At 39.2% G+C, this 18605-nt stretch overlaps 1 protein-coding gene and 1 non-coding gene across 3 annotated transcripts in view; both read right to left on the bottom strand.

The window, feature by feature from the left end:
* IQCJ (IQ motif containing J) overlaps positions 1-18605 on the bottom strand; it is a 241104-nt gene that overhangs the window by 29349 nt on the left and 193150 nt on the right. For both annotated transcript variants that reach the window (XM_047728966.1, XM_047728957.1), the window contains exon 4: positions 9611-9746. In XM_047728966.1, the coding sequence (XP_047584922.1) occupies positions 9611-9746 (136 nt within the window). The remainder of the gene's footprint in view (positions 1-9610; positions 9747-18605) is intronic.
* On the bottom strand, positions 1450-1596 carry LOC125089380 (U4 spliceosomal RNA). Its single transcript, XR_007123930.1, has one exon. It is a non-coding gene; the product is annotated as a U4 spliceosomal RNA (small nuclear RNA).

Genomic DNA, 18605 nt, shown 5'->3' with positions numbered 1-18605 from the left:
GAAATCAGGCTCTTGCGGCTTTCACAGATTATCTCTTTCTGAAGCTGAAACGTATAAAGAGCCACATGACACCCAATGATGTCATCTCTAAAGCAGGTCACAGTTGCTGCGGTATGTAGATGAAGTCCTTCTAGTGAAGTGTTTGGCATAGTGATTTTCTTGGAAATCTACTTGCATTAAATAGCATGGTCTTCTATCAATATACTTAACCCTATCAAAATACTGCCATGAAGAGAAAATCAATTTATTCCTCATATGTGAAGCAGCTTGTCTGTTTAAGTTAAAATCAGCTTCTGGCGCTGCTTTGGAAATGAATAATTGTAATTAACTCAGAGTGAATATAGTGAAGGAATTGTTATGAGAACTAGAGGAATTGTAGAGACATATAATCCACTCCTAAAAAATCTTTCAGAATTTTTAGCAAGTTAAAAAAAAATTATTCTTTTTAAAATCAATCCACGAAAAATTGCAAAATAAAAATTAAGGCAACCATCTTCAACTTCTAACAACATTTTATGCAATGACATTTCTTTTTTAAGATTTTATTTATTTATTTGAGAGAGAGAGCAGGGTGAGTGAGAGAGAACACGAACACGAGGCAGGGGAGGGGGAGGGAGAAGCAGGTTCTCCACTGAGCAGGGAGCCTGATGGGGCTCAATCTCAGGACCCCAGGATCATGACCTGAGCCAAAGGCAGATGTCTAACAAACTGAGCCACCCAGGTGCCCCTATGCAATGAAATTTTTTTAAACGTTTCAAAGACATAGAAAAATCTTACTGAAAGGATCTGAGTGTGTTTTCAAATGTTGGTAAGAAATTTTAACTTATTACTTTTAGATTTTTTCAGCTCTGAATAAAGTAACAATTAAAATTTTAACTATAATTTTAACTATAATTGGTGATAGTAAACATAGATACTACTTTAAAGAATGTGTAATAATGAGAAATGCCCATTTCTATTCTGTGTAATGTATTTCTTTTCTCTTTCTGAACTATGTAGTCACACATCACACAAGAGGATTTTCAGTCATAGTTGACATTCCTGTCAGCTAATAGTTAAATAATCTAATCCCCTTTCATGCCAACTAAATAATCTTCACAACCAAAGTGAAGAATAACTTAAAACTAATCAGAGTTTATTGAATGTATCCCCCTTTAATAAAAACCAAACTGAATCAAACAACAGAAATCTTTCTTGAGGAACATAGAATATACTGTCACATTTTTGAGAAAGAACCATAAGTTCGAAGAAGAGAAAATGGAATTTGCAAACACAGTGCCACTGGGAAAATTCCAATAAACAATAGTGACTGTTTTGGTATCAAATCAGGAATATTTTGCTTCAGCACTTCCCCAATGTATATCTTTGCCATGCTAAAACTTTGAAATAAAAATTGGGAGAAATATATTGATCACCTGTGTGTTCTGTTCATGTAAGTTTACTAAATAAAAGTTATTACTTTTTTGTAATTCCTATAACATAGTAACTTTTATACTTTAATGATGATGAGGATTACATTTTTTAAAAATTTTCAATTAGCAATAATCGCGCCTCGGATAAACCTCATTGGCTACAATACTGCCACTGCGCAAAGCTACATTTTTAAAAAATTTTAAATAATACAGAATCTCAGGCCTCTTCTCAGATATTCTGATGTAATAGATCTGCTGTGGTTCTGAAATTTCTATATACTTTTTAAAGTTCCCAAAGGAATTTTTATTTGAAAAACGTTGCAATAATTAATATAGTACAGTATATACAATCTTATAAAAATCAAAACAGGTAAAAAAATCGATATTTATCATAATAAAAGGCCATGCTACATGAAGCGTCCAATGTTGGGGGCTCCCTTCTCGTGTCCTCAGGCCCTAAATACTCCCACACTTCAATCCTCTCCATGAAGGTGGAATAAGTGACCCTGATTGGAGGATTAGGTAAAGGGACTGGGAGCCCAGTATCATTCTCTCTCCATCTTTCTATGGGATCCACCTCCCTGCACAAGCTCTATGGGTGAGGCTGGCAGCTTTCAGTGCTCCCCACGACTGGTAGCTTTGCCTACAAAAGTCAATAGTAGGAAGCTCAGTGTTGTCACAAGTCAGTTATACCCTCAAATCCAGCTTTGACAGTAAATAAAGATGAGATTTTGATATAATTCTTCCTAAATCTCTTGCCTTTCAAAATAAGTTCCTAAATCAAGATGGGGAAAAGGAGTTATTTATTGGCTTCCTAAAACTACATCTCTGATACTGTTACATTGTTAACTAGGCTTGTCCTTTTTATTTAAACTCTACCAGCCAGTTACTGTAACAAGTTTTACATGTGAAGTAAGTTAATTATATTTGTATTTGCATAATATAGTTCTATATAAAAATCCTATAAAAAGGAATGTAAAAATTTCATTGGAAGTTTCAAAATGCATTCTTCAACTCCTATTAATTTTATTATTGAGTCACTGAGAAATTCCAGCTCTTTGAATTTTTATTCAACAAGTACTAATTCTAGAACACCATTTCCTGAAGTGTTCCATGGGTTAATAGTCTAAAAAGACTCTTATTGGGTTTCATGGTCAAAGAAGTTTGGAAAACATGAAAAACAGTACCTCCCCCCCCCCCACACACAAATTCAAAATATGTGTTAGGTTAGGAAGGCTCTAAGAGGTCCTGGTATAAATAATTTGGCTTATTTTACCCTTTCCACAATTAACATCCATCAATATCCAATGAAACTAATATTCTAGATACCATATTATGAGAAATTCTGCTCTAGGAGATATTTTAGCAGTCGGATTTTTATTAAAAATAATACCTAAAACCTTCTATACAATTAATCAATAAAATGTTATGATCTCCTATAAGTTACCAGTGCATCTGTGAGAAGAATTGCCAACCAGGACCAGGGAATTATGTAAATTTTGCAAGAGCAAAGGTTGAGTGTATTTGGGTGATTGTATTGCCAGTGCTTGGCAAGGGGCCAGCACACAGTAGGCACTCAGATATTTGTTGAATGAGTGAACAGACAATGCAGACCCAATCTAGGGATGTGAATAACTAACCCCCTCTCTATTGATGTCTTATTTACAAAAAAAAAAAAAAAAAAAAAGAAAGAAAGAAAGAAAGAAAAGAAAAGAAAGTCCAAAAGAGCCTTAGGCCAGTGAGCTTCCAGAATGAAAGGAATACAATAGCAGATCTTCCTCTAGTGTTACCACATCCACTCCTTGGATCCTAAAGCATCATTCTTACACACCTAGTGAGTGAATTACTGATTTGTAATACTGAAAATGAATTTTATAACAGAGGGTGCACTCTTGGTCTTAACAAGGGGATTTGACACTATAGCTCACCAAAGCTGCAGAATAAGGACGGGATCTACCTGAGGACAAAGACTGAGACAGGACTTGAGATAAAGTGGAAAGCAAACAAGTTCCTTCTCAACTCTCTTTATCAAAAGTGAGGTGCTTGATGCTTAGGTTTTTGCAACTATACTGAAACATCAATAACTTTGAGATTGCTAAGGAGGCTTGATTATATTATTATGGATGAGTGAATCTGTTATCAAACAATGAATTGTAAATTTTGCATACCATTCTTAACCCCAAGAATGATCGGTATTAGCAGTTCTCAAAAAAAAGTGTAATCCCCAAATTGAAACAATATACTAATTTTTAAACCTGTTGAGAAAAAGGTCTTCAAATCCTTAAGTTAAAAGGACAATTTGAGAAAATGAATCTGTAATATAAACCAATATTTAAAGATACAAAAAGGAGTGTTTTGGCATAAAGATAACAAATATTTTTATATATAAACATATTAATTCAAACTGTCATATAAGGTTATATATTATATAATGTAATTTCTAAAACTTTGGGAAAAATTTGTTCTCTAAGACCCTAGTTTGAAGAAAAGAGAATTCTATCTACTTTTATATAAACCCCAAGAAGTTTTCTCTTTTTACATATGATTACTATAGTCTCTGAACCAAAGTTTGGGGTTAGACTGACAATTTGTGCTATTTGTGGGTATGAGAGGCTGGATGAAACACAGAGTTTGGGTAACAACCATTAAAACTCCTGGGACCTAAGTTTATAACAATAGCTGGGCATAATATGTAACTTGTCCCTGACCTGGAAAATCTAGGTTATTAAATTATTAAGTAGCACAAGGCTTATTCTCTACAATTTCACAGCTTTCAAGACTATACTGGAAGAAGTCCCAGGAAATCTTTTAGGGTCTGAGTTCCCCCCCTACCTCGCCCCCAAAAAACAAGTGTGACTTTATAAGGAGCCTTTATCCTTTTAGTCCCCAAATTTTTCCTGATGTATTTAAAGCCAGAAGTTGTAAATTTCAAAATGGCCAATAAAACTTGAGGGTAATAAAGCAGTCTGAGTGCGGGTGTACATGCCATGTTTGGCAGACAGAAGCAGTACTGGCTTTTGGTAGCATACTTGGGAAGGTGTGGTGGATCACCTGGCTGCCTGTTGCTAACTATCCAGCAACTCTTGCTAAATGCGAGGGCAACCCAAGCAGCCCCAACCATATGAGGTCTCCATGGGCTTCTCTCCAGGACAACCAAAGTAATGGGGTCTTTAGCTGGCCCAGACCACTGATCTTTGAACCTGCTCAGAACTGTAATTTTTCCTGACCAGGAGTGAAGTAAGACCTTGTGGCTGGAGTTGTGCAGCTGCTGGAAGAGTACTATGGCATTGACCTGCCTGTGAGACGAAGCCACATAACTCTGTTCACCCCAACATGCTGCAGATCCCCCCATTTTTTCCCCCAAATCTGAAGGGAGCAGAGTGATCTAGGCTTGCTTTTACTATGTATATGGGTGTGGTCTCTCACAAGAGGCCTACTCACTGAAAAGCAAAAATACTTTCACCTGCTTTTACTTTTGGACCGTGAAAATTAGTCTTTACAAGAAGCAACACTAAAACAAATTCTTGATGTATTACTTTGTATTGTACAGTTCCAGTCTCAGAACATAATACATATTCTGGATATATATATTCTAAGATACAATTTGGTTCTCGTGGATTCATCAATCTGAAGCAGGCAGTGTGCACCTTAATAGGAACAGAGTTAAAAATTCCACTTTTGCTCTTCACAAGATTTGCAGTATTTTGAACACATGGAGTGTTTTCAAAAGCAGATACAGAATCCACTAATATTTATTGAGAGCCTTCAGGGTCTCACACTCTGTGCTACGTTTTACATATGTAGTGCTATTTAATCTTCACAGTGATATCAATCCATCTCTAAATGGGTGTTACTTCCAGTTTGCAGACAAAGAATGGTCTCTTAGGTGGTACACTTTAGACTCACAAAAATTGTGGCAGAGCTTCTATTAAGTCCTGTCCTGTTACTAAGCCAGGGCTTTGTTCCATGAACCACAGAGCCCCCTACAGTTCACACCATAATAATATGGGAACCCATGGGAATAAGTAGGTGTGGCTAGGAAGATACATCCAATTAGAGACAAATGGAATTGAAAAAGTCGCCAAACAATCCAAAGATTCTTCTGAAATCTGAGGGCTATCCTATTGATTTGTGAAAAGGTTACCAAGTCATTTAGAAAGTACCATTTCATAGTTTCTGTCCATGATCTTCTATTAGACAAATTATAGATTTTTCAGAGCTGGGAACTAAAAGTATAAGTACTTGGTCATATGAAATTGATTAATAACAAATACACAAATCACTTTCCACTATTGTCCTCTATGCAATAACTAATATTTTTATGATAAAAAAAGTTCTTTTTTTCTCACTTTGATACCCACAAGCTCCATTACACAATAACTTGCTATTCAAAATTGTTATCTCTAAAATAAATTTTTCTGTTATCTCATGATACATTGTGGTATAAGGACATTTAACATGCAAATTACTAACATAATTTCATATATATCTTCCCTCCTGTTGCTCTTTAATTTGGCACTGAGCAGCTGAGGTTTGAGGTTTAATCAAAGAGCATTGAATGAGGCAATTTATAAAATCAAATGAGGATTCTTTTTTCAATTATTTCATTCACTGTTTATACCTACAAAATTGTAGAATAGTCTTAGAAATGCATTGATGCACAGATTATTTCTTCCTCTGCTTGACCATGTCTAAATGCAGGCTTATTTTCAAGTGGTACAATATAGTAGAATAGTGAAGCATGACGGCTACAGCCCAATGAGTAACTCAAGGCAAGTTAGTTATCTATTTAGGTCTCATTTTCAACAACTGTAAACTGGAGATACACCTCCTTCATATGGTCAGTGAGGGGATTAAGTGAAATAATCCATGGAAAGCATTAGCAAGGTGCCTGTCACATCACAAGTGCTCAGCTCTTATTAAGATGATGACTTGGAGAGCTCATATTGAAACATTACTGTTCTTATATTTTTTAGAGCAGAAATACTCTCAGAACTATATTAACCATTATGCTTAGCCAAAAGAGAGCAAAAGCATGCAAGAGCATCATTCTCAACTTGGCACAGGGACTCACCCAGCTCAGGTTGCTGGCTTCCCATACAGCACATGCCTGGGGCAGACAGCTCCTATAGGCAGTAACTGCAGTTCCTATAGACATGGGGCAGGCAGAGCAGCTGGAAAGGCCCACGGGTTAGAGAAGGGCAGACTGGCCTCCAATCGAGGCTGTGTTAGAGGACAGTAGAAGGTTAGTAGTAGGGACAAGACAGGCAGCTGATCAAATTCAAGAAGACAGACAATAGTCTAGGCAACAACAGTGACAGATCAAGCCCAGAGAAAGAGGGCTGTGTTCAGCAAGCTGGAGATAAATGGTAGGAGTTAGGGTCCCAGAGAATCCCCCAGGGAGATACCTCATTGAGAACATTTGACCTGGACTGCAGGCTTTTACTCCTGAAGTTCCAAATGGACTCATTTTATTAGAGAAAACTCATCTCTTTATGACAGTCAAGGTGGGCCAGGGGTCATCATTATCCTCTCCATGACTTGAGGTCTATCAGTCAGAGAGTAGTAAGACCAAGTCTTCCTATTTGGAACTCCCTGAAAGTATGTATGAACCTGTGGTGTGGTAGGCTGATCAAAGTAGAGCAGAGTCACTTTCCTTTCATGGGGCTGTGACCACCAAAAGATGTAAGAATGAATCTTCTGAAAGAGGTCCCAAACAAAGTGATGATCATGAGAAATAAAACAACTTTAACTAGACATACCAGCTCCAAACAAAGAACCTTAAAGTTTTTAAAAATTGTGAAATGGGGGCACCTGGGTGGCTCAGTGGGTTAAGCCTCTGCCTTCGGCTCGGGTCATGGTCTCAGGGTCCTGGGATCGAGCCCCGAGTCGGGCTCTCTGCTCAGCGGGGAGCCTGCTTCCCTTCCTCTCTCTCTGCCTACTTGTGATCTCTGTCAAATAAATAAAATCTTTAAAAAAAAAATTGTGAAATGGATATTTTACCTGCCTGACAAACTAGAGACTTGGGGATGTTCCAGCCACTTATATTTTCATATTTTATTTTGCATATTTAGTGTCATGTTACTGCCGTCATCCATGCCAAAGTTGTTGTTATAATTAATAATCTCTACTAGAATTCTGGGCAGGGTCTGTTTGTTTTCTGAAGCTAATTCCAATAATGTTTTCTGAAAATGATTTGATTCTCACTGTTTATAAGCAATCGGGAGTGAGCCAGACTTCAGCACAATGAAGAGAGTTATCCTGGTCCCATGAGCTCAGAGATCAGGTATGATGATACAGTGGTGGAGCAGGGTGCCACTCCCAATTCATCCTGAGACACACAGAAGAAACCAGCCTGCTGAGGACATTGGAGGGAGGAAATCTGCTCTACTAAGAAACATCAGGGGACCTAGAGGCCAGGCTAAATTAAATAAGGTAGAACTGTTAGCAAAGCTGTACAAAAGATATTGCACATCACATTTATATGATGACCCATGGGGGAAGAACATGCATTGATGCACAAAGATACTTAAGGTGCTGGAATCTAAGTGGTATAGCAGGGTATATATAAAACAAATGTAGATTATCCCAGAATTTCAATAAAGTCAAAAGTTAATCACCCTAAAGCAACACTAAAGCCATCACATATCACTGGACCCAGCAATGGTTGATACTGTCAGGAACTGGGGCTTTGAGAAAATCGGAAGGCCATAAATCCAAACCTTTAACACACAGGCAGAATGATTTCTGATACTCAGTTTCCATCATTCAAATAAAATATTCAGTCATTTAATTCCTATTAAATTAATTCTATTGTCATTCACAGCAAAGGCACCCTAAACACTTAATTTTCACGTTATTTTTGACTTGCAAATCACGAGATAATTCATACTTACCTGCAACATTTTCCAATATGGCTCCTCAACGCCCTCTAGCGATCGTAAGACCAGTTCAAGTAAGTCATCCCCCCCTCAAAATTGTTTTAAAAAGGCACCAAGTCACTAAGTGTTCAATTTCTGCTGTCCGCTAAAAATAGATCTTCTGCCACTGTTATCTGTACTCAAGTTACTGCTCTTTAGAATCCATAACAGACAAAACCACTTATTAAGGAACATGAAATTCAATCATCTGAAAACATGTCAAAGCAACCTTTGCTTGATCTCATTGTGAATACATTATTTTGGCCATTGGGGAGCCTTTTAACCATGAATAAACATGATTACAAAGTAGTCAAGAAACATTAAAAAAAATACACTTGTATAGTTACTTCATTTCTCTTCCTAACTTCTTTCTATGTATTCCAGTGACTATTATACATGATTGCAAAGGCCATATTCACAACAATCTGTATTACAGTTGCCTGATCATTTATTTCCTACCACATTTGGTATGTTTGTTTGCTTGTTGTTGTTGTTTTTAAATAAAGACTTTCAACAGATGTTCCCATTCATTAACTGTGTACCAGGGTTCTTAAACAAGTGGCCTCTGGGATCATTGATCTGCAGGTATGGTCTAGTCACATTTTAAATTTTCTTACCAGTTGCCAACATTTAAACATCTGAATTTCTGGCATCCCTTAGGAGAAGAAATCACATTTGGCAGTGTCTGTCTATCCAACATCCCTGCTTAGCAACACATCCAGGATCTAAGCAGGACTCCCCCATTAGGTAAGGCCTGTGTTTTCCAGTAGCCAGTCACAGCTTAGCCCACATCAGCCACAAGGATTTCTTACCTGGCCTCTGCAGGCATCTGAGTTTCAACTCCTGAGTTTGTGACCCGTTTGAATTCTTCCTATAAAAGTTCTCTTTATAATCCTTATAACCAAACTAATCTCCTATCGTATTAGCACAACAAAACTCTACCAGAGGCACAGACTAAAGGGAACACACTATTATAAAGAAGAGGAAAAAGATATTCTTAGTGATAGACAAATGCAAACACACAAATGAGTAGTCTAGGTTGAGGTCAAGTGCAATCGATTCCCTCAAACTTGATGAAGTACACATTGTGCTTATGAATTAAGTCTTCATTCTCAGATGACAAACCCTCACCATGGATTCGAATATAGCAAGTGAGCAATGGTGATAGACTTAACAACAAGCTACCTGTTCACATCTCAACATTTCCTTCTTGGAACCAAAGACCTGGTGATCAAATGATTGGCCAGTCAGGCCATAAAGAGATAACATGGCACTCACAGGTGTGCTGCTGTCCGAGAAGGTGTTCATGCTGACAGAGCTGCTCAGCTTCTCTGAGGACACAGAGGGCGGGGATGGGCTCCTCTTCTCCAGAGGGTCCTGCCGCTGCAGGTACTCACGCCAGGCTCGCTGAATGCTGGAAAAACAAAACAAAATGGCATGTGCTCTGTCACTACTTGGTCACAGACTCAGAAAAGCACAAGAAGTCTGAAGAAATTGGCTTTGGAAACAGAAAATGTAACACACGGAATGTGACACAGGAAATCAGAAGACCTGTACTGTTTCTCTCTTTTACTGATTTGACAATCATGGACTAAGTTAAATCAGTCTACAAGAGTCATCTTAGTCAGAAAAAGTCATCAAAGTGAAACTAGTTTGCACATGTAAATATACTTTGATTTATGGGACACAAAACCTTTCAATTTTTCATTCTATGTTTCAAATGAGAATAATAAATAGGCTAGCATATCCCTTATTCGTGCACTAATATAGCCTTGTTGAGAGACTCTGAGACAAGGTCAGCCCTAGGCTCTGGCAGTGACTGCAGTGGAGCTCTAGAGGATGCCATTTGCACTGACCTCGAGGCGAAGAGAATCCCATGATGCTATGGCCCTGCTCTGGGGACAAGATAGTCAAGAGCCCTGTGGTCATGGATTTTTACATACTGTGGAAGGAAACAGGTAATATATGATAAGTAAATAAAGGAATGGACAGAGAAGACAGAATATCTTGAAGTATTATGAACTATCCAAAAAGCTGAAACAACACATGATTAGGTGGCTAGTGGAGATTTTACCCAAGGAAGATTTTTATTTCCTGTGATTATTATCAAAACAAAGTCTTCTGCTTCCTATAATAGAAAGCTCTTCTTTGTGAAAGAGAAGTAATTTTTTTTTCCACCTGAACTGGTTTCTAGTCTTTGAAATTAACATCTAGTTTTTCACAGGTGATCAGTGAATACAGTTCTCTTCTGGGAATTAACCAAACATGAAGACCAATTTTCAAGATTCAGCCTTTTAAAATAGTTTTAAATAGTTGCAGTAATTCCACTACTCTTTCTTCTAGACTCCTGGAAGTATCTGATCTTCTAAATTCTTCCCAAACACAATCAAGGCAATCAAAGTTGTCTCTGTATAAACAAACTGATTTATTTTTACTTGGCTGAATGGTTCAAAGAGCATCAATTCTCAATGGTCAGAGGTCAGAAAGGGCACCAAAAAACTACCATGTTACTAAATTTATATTTGTCCCTAATTTATTAAGGCTCTGAATTATAATGCTCAAGGTAAAGTCCAGAAGCCACAGTTAAATAATACCTTTGGATCAGGGGCCAATTTCCCCTGAAGCTATGAAACATAAGTTTCAGGGGCCCTTACAAGCCAGGATTTTCTTCTAAGACCCTAAGAGGGGCTCTCCATTGTATGTATACAACTGCAAAAGTAGATAACTTCTAGGATTTTTTTTAAGAGCGCTCCAAATTATATATACACTTCAGACCCTATTAAGGCAGGATATGGTCCTGCTTTGGATTATATGTGGTTACTGTTTAATTATACAATGCTTGCTCAAAATACATCCTTATTTATTTACTTTTCTTTGGCTTAGGTACTTTAAACAGAATCTCAAGGAAGGTTCTGTAAGAGTTTGGTAGTCCTGTTGCTTCTTCAGGGACCCATTTTATTAGGGAGTAGCAAAGTTTTGGAAACTGTTAATAATTTCTACATCATCTAACGTGCTTAGGGTCTCCCAAAGTCCTGATAACAAGTTCAGCCACTGGAGGGCACCTAATGTTTGTAAACCTGCCCATTAAGGGCTTAAAAAAAAAGTGGCATCGTAAAGGCTATTTTAAAAATATAAAACATTAACAAGGCATGGGACACCCATACATTTGGTGGTATTGAGGTGTTCTCTCTTTCTTGCTTATCGTCTTGATTATTCAGAAAATATGGAAAGAAAAAGTAGTAGCCAGTTGAGTTTTCATTTTAGTTTATTGAACACCAGGGGGCAGTGTGATGCCTTTAAAGAACCAAATAATGCTGGGCAAAACCAAAGTGAGATGGGCAAAGGTGAATTTGCACTTAAAGCATCCCCTTCCCCCTCTTAGTTCTGTGGTGCCTGGAAAGTGACATTAGCAGTTTTCCTTAAGCTAGAGACCAAGAAGACAGCATTCCTTTCTTCAGGTGGGTGGATATCCTCTTTTAGTTGACAGAGAAATGTGACAAAATTAAATACCTTTAAAATGTGTATTAAAATCACCTATAAGCCTCCTCACCTCTTTAATACAAAAGCTATTTTTAATTTTTGAATATTTACCTTACTATCCCTATCCACATATATGGAAACAATTTTACTTATTTGAAAGCGTATCATACTATATTTTATTCTTTTTTAACTCAGAAGTTAAAAATGAGAGGTCAGGCACATCACTATTATCTAAATTGCTACATTGGATATTTTTCAAATGGTAGATCATGCTATTATTACTCTCTGAATCATAGAGAACTATTTACATCACACACTGTTTACTCCCATTCGGCCGCTTTGTAGATTAAATTGTTCTGTTATTAGCTCTCTGAGTACAAACCCCAAATGCTATTTTACTGAAAGAGGGAATTAAAACAAAATGTAGAAGCACCTCATCCCTCAATCATGGAGAATCACTTTTCAGCCTTCTTATCCCAGCTGTACCACTATTCCTACTCACAAGTCTCCTTCAAGGCTGCAGAGTAAACCCTGAACACCAACTACCTTGACATTTTTATTTCTAAAACTAAGTCTTGCTATCAATACAATTCTTTAAAGGCTGGTTGCAGTAAAGGAGAACATCTTGTGTGTTCCTATATTTTGAATTATAAATATAGAGGCTTATTTCAAAGTACATGAGAAATATATTTTTCAATAATTTTTTTGCTTGTCCAACTCCTGTTTGTCTTCTATCATAGAGCTAGTGTCAGAGCCTGCCTGTGCCATCTCTCTGTATGTTCCTGTCCATCTCACAGTGCCAGTGGCTCCCTCCTGTGCTCATGGCCCTTGATGACTTACAGTTTGTGCAGTCCTGGTTGTCACTGGCTGTCCTTACATAGAAGATGCCCTTGCCTAGAAGACAGAGCTCTGTGAGCTGGGATGCTTAGAGAAGGTTTGAGGGAGTCCTGGTGCTTTAATTAGCCTCGAAGGGTAGAAGGGATTTAGACTAGTAAGAAGGATGAGGAAAGCCTAAGGGCAAAGCCTTGGAAATGAGGGTACCACGCAGAAGGTAGGAGGTTTCCAGAGGAAAGTAGTGGGGCATGAGGCTGTGAAGACAGAAGAAGGATCCCAGATGTCTCTGAGGGTGAGCCGGGGGGTAGATTGGGCAGTACCTGCCCCTTGGGAGGGGGAACCCCATCCTGGCACAGTTGATTATTGCCAGATCTTGCTACTTATCAAGAACAGTCAGAAATCTGAGTTCTTATATGAAAGTTACTATTTCCTAAATCTTACCAAATAATTTTTATGACTTCAAAATACATTATTACCCAAGTAGGCTAAATTTGGGGATGGGAAAAAAAAGGAAACCATCAAAGAGGACAGAAGTCTGAGCATATTAGGAGATAACATCTAATTACATATAACTCTTTTTATGTGTATTCTCCCATTCAATCCTTATCACAAGTGGAATGTGAGAGGGTGCTATTACCATCATAATGGTAGTTTTTACCTGCCTGACATTAATTTTTCCTTAATTTTGTTCCAGCATTCATTTTTCTTTGGGGACCCACCAATCCATGGGCACAATGTTGGGAGAGCCCACATAAGAATGAAGCTATAATGTCCAGAGCAGAGCTTACAGAAGAAGGAGGACAGAGATATCTGATGATGCTTGACTACCTGAGTCAAGATATGCTTGAGGTACGTGAGGCCCTGGATGTTTCTGTTAGGTGATTTAATATAATCTCTTTTTTTAATAAATAAGTTAGTTTGAGTTGAGTTTCTTTTACTTGCAACCAGGAGTCCTCGACAAGTTACAGGAAACAAGATGGGAGCTAACGGACAGACCTGACATTTGGAACAGATCCCCTGTCTTTCCATCACATTGTGTTCCCTCCTCATGGTTTGGCAAAAGGCAGAAAGGGAGAAGAAAGCAAGGTGATGGATTTGGCTTGTCACATACTGACTTTGAGTAGATAAGTAGAACCCCTATTTGTTTAAGCCTGTTAAATTTTCTATGTGCGACTAAAAGCTACCCTAACAGATAAGCCGTGATTTTATTATTTGGTGTCTGCCTCAACCCTGTATCCTGATACAAACCTGCCTAAACGCCACTGAAGGGCCACTGCATGCAACAGACAGGTTTCCCACAGCATTTGCCTGTATCTCTAGCCTGCTTCCACTCCATTCCAGTTTCTGCCTAGTTTGTAACTCCTGACTTCATTTGATTGTTGGTACTTCTTAAGCATCATGGACTTATGCCCTTATGCATCTTTCTTCAGGTTTCTTCACCTCGACAGTCCCCAACTCCTAACTCCATCACAAATGGCATTTGGGTAACTTGGGCCTTGGCTCTATAACACTCTTCTTTCTGAAGACTGAGAAAGCACTCTAGAAATAAGGCACCTAGAGACTACTGAGTCTGAAAGAGAACAGTGGCTCTCGGAGATATTAACCATGCAAAAAGAAGAGTGTCAGAGTGAAATAAGTCAAGCAGAGAGAGTCAATTATCATATGGTTTCATTTATTTGTGGAGCATAACAAATAACATGGAGGACATGGGGAGATGGAGAGGAGAAGGGAGTTGAGGGAAATTGGAAGGGGAGGTGAACCATGAGAGACTATGGCCTCTGAAAAACAACCTGAGGGTTTTGAAGGGGCGGGGGGTGGGAGGTTGGGGGAACCAGGTGGTGGGTATTAGGGAGGGCACGTATTGCATGGAGCACTGGGTGTGGTGCAAAAATAATGAATACGGTTACGCTGAAAAGAAATTAAAAAAAAAAAAAAGAAGAGTGTCAGATTAGGCTAATCCAGACAACTCTTTTCCAAGAAGTCTTCTGACTCCACTAGACTGTGACTCCCTTGAAGGCAGTGTCCATCATATTGTCACAGTTCTAAAAATATGGTAAGTAGGTGATCAACAAATACATTATCCTAACATTGTGCCCCAGAAATAACTCAATAAATCTTCAAACAAGAAAAAGTTTTCCCTAATGAGGAAGTGTGCTTAGAAGCTAAATGTGTTTATTATATTCAGCAGCTTTGTGACCTCTGTTTGGAACTTTCCTATATTTTCCACCTCTTCATGGAAGTTCTCACTGTGCTCATCCAATCTTCTCCCAAGTTCAGTGAGTACATTTATGAGCATTACTTTAAACTCTTTATTATACAAATTACTTATCTCTGTTTGATTAAGGCTTTCCCTCCCCCCTGAGGCTTTATCTTGTTCTTTCATTTGGAATATGTTCCTCTGTTTCTTCATTTTGCTTGACACTCCCTACTGGTTTCTAAGTGTTAGATGAAACAGCCGCCTCTCTGAGTCTTAAATGGTTGGCCTTGTGCAGCAGATGAACTCTGCCCTAGCTGTTGGCTATCTCTCAAACTTTGTGATTGTCCAAGCAGCCTGTTTTATTTTAATAGTTCCCAGTAGTGGAAGTTGTGCCAAGACCAGTCAGTATCCTAAAGAGGAGGATCATAATCAGAACCTAAATTCAGGCTGACTAGAAGCCAAACCCTTAGGCATCAGCTTTTAAAGTATGCAAACATATAAGTTCCTGTGGGGCTATAATTGTAAACTCTGCTGGCCTCCAGAAGCAGGTGATCTGGAGATGTTCCCTGGGTGACAGTAGCAAAATCTGGGGCTCTAGATGAGTATATTATCTCCTCTCTGGGAGATGTGGGTGAGCTGTAGTGAGGTACAGAGAAAGCACAAAGATGGCATCCCTGGGACCATCTCTGTAGCTTACAGATGTGTGCCAAATCTGAATTCGGCCCCTAAGCCCCACGCTCCAGGTCAAGCAAACAGACCTCTTTCACAGAGAGGCTAAGGGTGTGCTTCATCTGCTGCCTATTCAGGGCCCCAGAGTGGTAACCTGCCAAGAACTGTCTCTCCAATTGTTACTGTCCCCTAGGACCCAGGAATGTAATCTCCCCTGACCACCAGAGGCAAGCAATCAAGAGGTTTCCCCTGGGCAGCAGCCACAAAAACCAGGGCACTAGATGTAAAGACTGGGACACCAGACATGTATAAGGGCTCCCTTCCAAGACATGTTAGGACTCTGGAATGTGGCAGAAGGAGAGTTTAAAGATAGTGCCTGTCCTCTGAGGTCTTAGGAAAGGTTGACAGTCAGTCCTTCAATGTGCATTTAATTAAAAGTCTGCCCTTTGGGCTGCAGCTATGACGATAAGCTAACAGACCTCTTTCACATCGATACTGAGCTCCTGGGTCTGTTGCTCTTGCTGTGCCCTGGGGGTGGTAGCTCTTTAAGACTCCTTCTCTGTTGGTTACAGTCCTATGGGGACAGCTAGTACCACCAGAGCCAGTCAGTATAGAGATATTCCCTGGCAGCAGAAGCAAAAATCAGGGCCCTAAACAGAGGTATAAGCTCCTTTCTCCAAGATTCCAGTGTGCTGGAGCAAGGCAGAGGGACAGCACAAAGGTGGCATCCACTGGCCTCCATTCACTGAGGTCCCCACTGTACGCTCCCAGATAGGTTTAAAACCAGAAGCCTGTCACTCAGGCCAAAGCTCCTGGACCAGCAGCAAATAGACCTCTTTCTCAGAAAGGTGGGTATGTGTTTCAGTCAGCTGTCTGTGCAGTGTCCTGGGAGTGGTGGTCTGCCAGGAACTCTCTCTAACTGCCACAGTCCTATGGGATACGGGAATATCAAACCCCCTGGCCTCCAAAGCCAGGTGATCAAGAGGTATTCCCAGGTGATCAAGATCAAGAGATCTTGATGTATTCAAGAGGTATTCCCTCCAAAGCCAGGTCCACCAACACCAGGCCATCCAATCCAGGCCAGCTGTCCTCTGGGAGATACTGCTGTTCTGCAATGCAGAAGGAGAACACAAAGATGGTACTCACTGACTGAAGCAAGAAAGAGGGGGAGTGCAAAGATGGCACCTGCCGAAAACAGAAAAAAAAAAAAAGAGAGAAAGAAAGAAGGAAGGGGAGGAGAAGTCAAAGGAGGAGAGGGAGGAGAAGAGGGAGAGCGAGAACAAAAAGAGAGAGAGAAAAAAGTGAAGAAATAAAAAGAAAAAAAATTAAAAAGATGGTGCCCACTAGCTTTAGTAAAGCAGAGAGTAGGAAGAGGGCTCCCACCATTCTCTGACCCCAGAGAACACCCCAGCAGGCCTCTGGCTCTGAGACTCATACTTCAAAATTAGGACACCAGTTTTTTTCACATGAAGTCTGGGCACTTTTCAAAGGGCTACTTCTGCATGGGACCCTGGGACAGGTGTCTGGACACGGGCCCTTTAAGAGCTCTGCCTCACCCTCAGTTGGCCATAACCCTGCAGGTCTCATGAGCACTGGAACCCCTCTCATCTTCAAAGCCAAATGTTTTACAGACTTGTCTCTTGGGTGCTGGTCTTAGTAGTTAGGGTACCTGATGCAGAGTAAGATCCTTTATTCTTCAGGAAGAAGTTCTGTGTTTTAAGTTCCTTCCTGTTTGTGAGTCCCTGTATTGGGATTGGGATTTACAGCAAAATTATGTCCCAGCATTTCCTACCTATTTTGATGTGGTTTCCCTCTCATCTGCCTGACTTAAAGGGGTTGCTCTGCCAGTTTGGGTTTTGTTTTTTTTTTTTTTTTTTCAAGGGATATTGTTCCATAAATAGCTGTAAATTCAGTATGTCTATGGGTGAATTCAGAGTCTTCCTGCATTAGGCATCTTGAACTGGAAATCCCCAGAAAATAAGTGTGTTTAGAGACATATAGGTTTTGATCAGTTTACTTCTCATTAGTTGTGATCTTTGGGTAAAATACTAAAGTTATTGGCCTACATTGTGCTTACTCACAAAACAGGAATAACAATAACCTCTGTGAAATTCTTGAAAGGAGCTAAGGATAAGGTATCTAAGTCAGTCTCAAACTTGATAAATAGAGGTCTTAGAAGATCATCATAATTACTTAAAAAAACCAAACACTTTCAGAAATTTTAAGTAATATGTGCTAATCATATATATTAGTGTGATATGCTAGATTCCTAAGGATCCTTAAGGGCAATATTTCATTAGCCCAATTTGGCATAAAAACATGTTTGAAAACAGTATAACTCCATGGAAAAGATACATTAGGTCAATTTTTTTTTTAATTTTCTCATTGAAAGCTTACTACAATCCTTTTTGACAGGGTTAATGTTATTATTTTATAGAGGAATGCAACTGTGGCCGATAGGCAAGCAGTGTTCCCACGGTCACATAGTGGGTACAGAGCAGAGCTGGGATTTCTCCTATTTGCTCTAACCCCAGGGTCTATGCTCTCAACCATTCTTCTCTCGTTTCTTCTTTTAACTAAACTTCTGATCAAACTTGATGGGCATAACTCTCAAATGAATGATACTTAGCAAGGCTTTATTGAGAAATATCTTTGAAAGTCTTCTGGGAATTGTCTTTTTACTGTCTGTCTGTGTTCATCTCTCTCGCTCCCTCTCTTTTATAGAATCTAAATGTTATTTCATCACCAAATCATCAAATACATTAATAAAAAATGAGGGAAACTGGACACATTTAACAAGTAGATGTTCAAAAGATGACTTGTAGCCAATAGATGCCTATATTGTGCATAGCAAAATATTTATTTTGCTAGAACATCAGAGAGGGATTTCACACAGTTAGTGAACAACTGTTAAGTGATGGTTTGTATTCAGAAGATGCATTGTAGATCTTACTACAACAGGCAAGATGTGACCCCCATGTGAAGGGCAGCAGTTTTATGGGATTTGGAGAGTCCATTTCCTTCCTTTCAGTCAGGCCACTGTGCTGAAGTCTGTGCTCCTTGATGTATGCCTTCAACCCCAGGCCCTCAGTC

This window comes from Lutra lutra, chromosome 1 (genome assembly GCF_902655055.1).
Source record: "Lutra lutra chromosome 1, mLutLut1.2, whole genome shotgun sequence".
NCBI lineage: Eukaryota > Metazoa > Chordata > Mammalia > Carnivora > Mustelidae > Lutra > Lutra lutra.
Note: the sequence above shows the minus strand (reverse complement) of the source record. Positions and strands in the feature narration are given on the sequence as shown.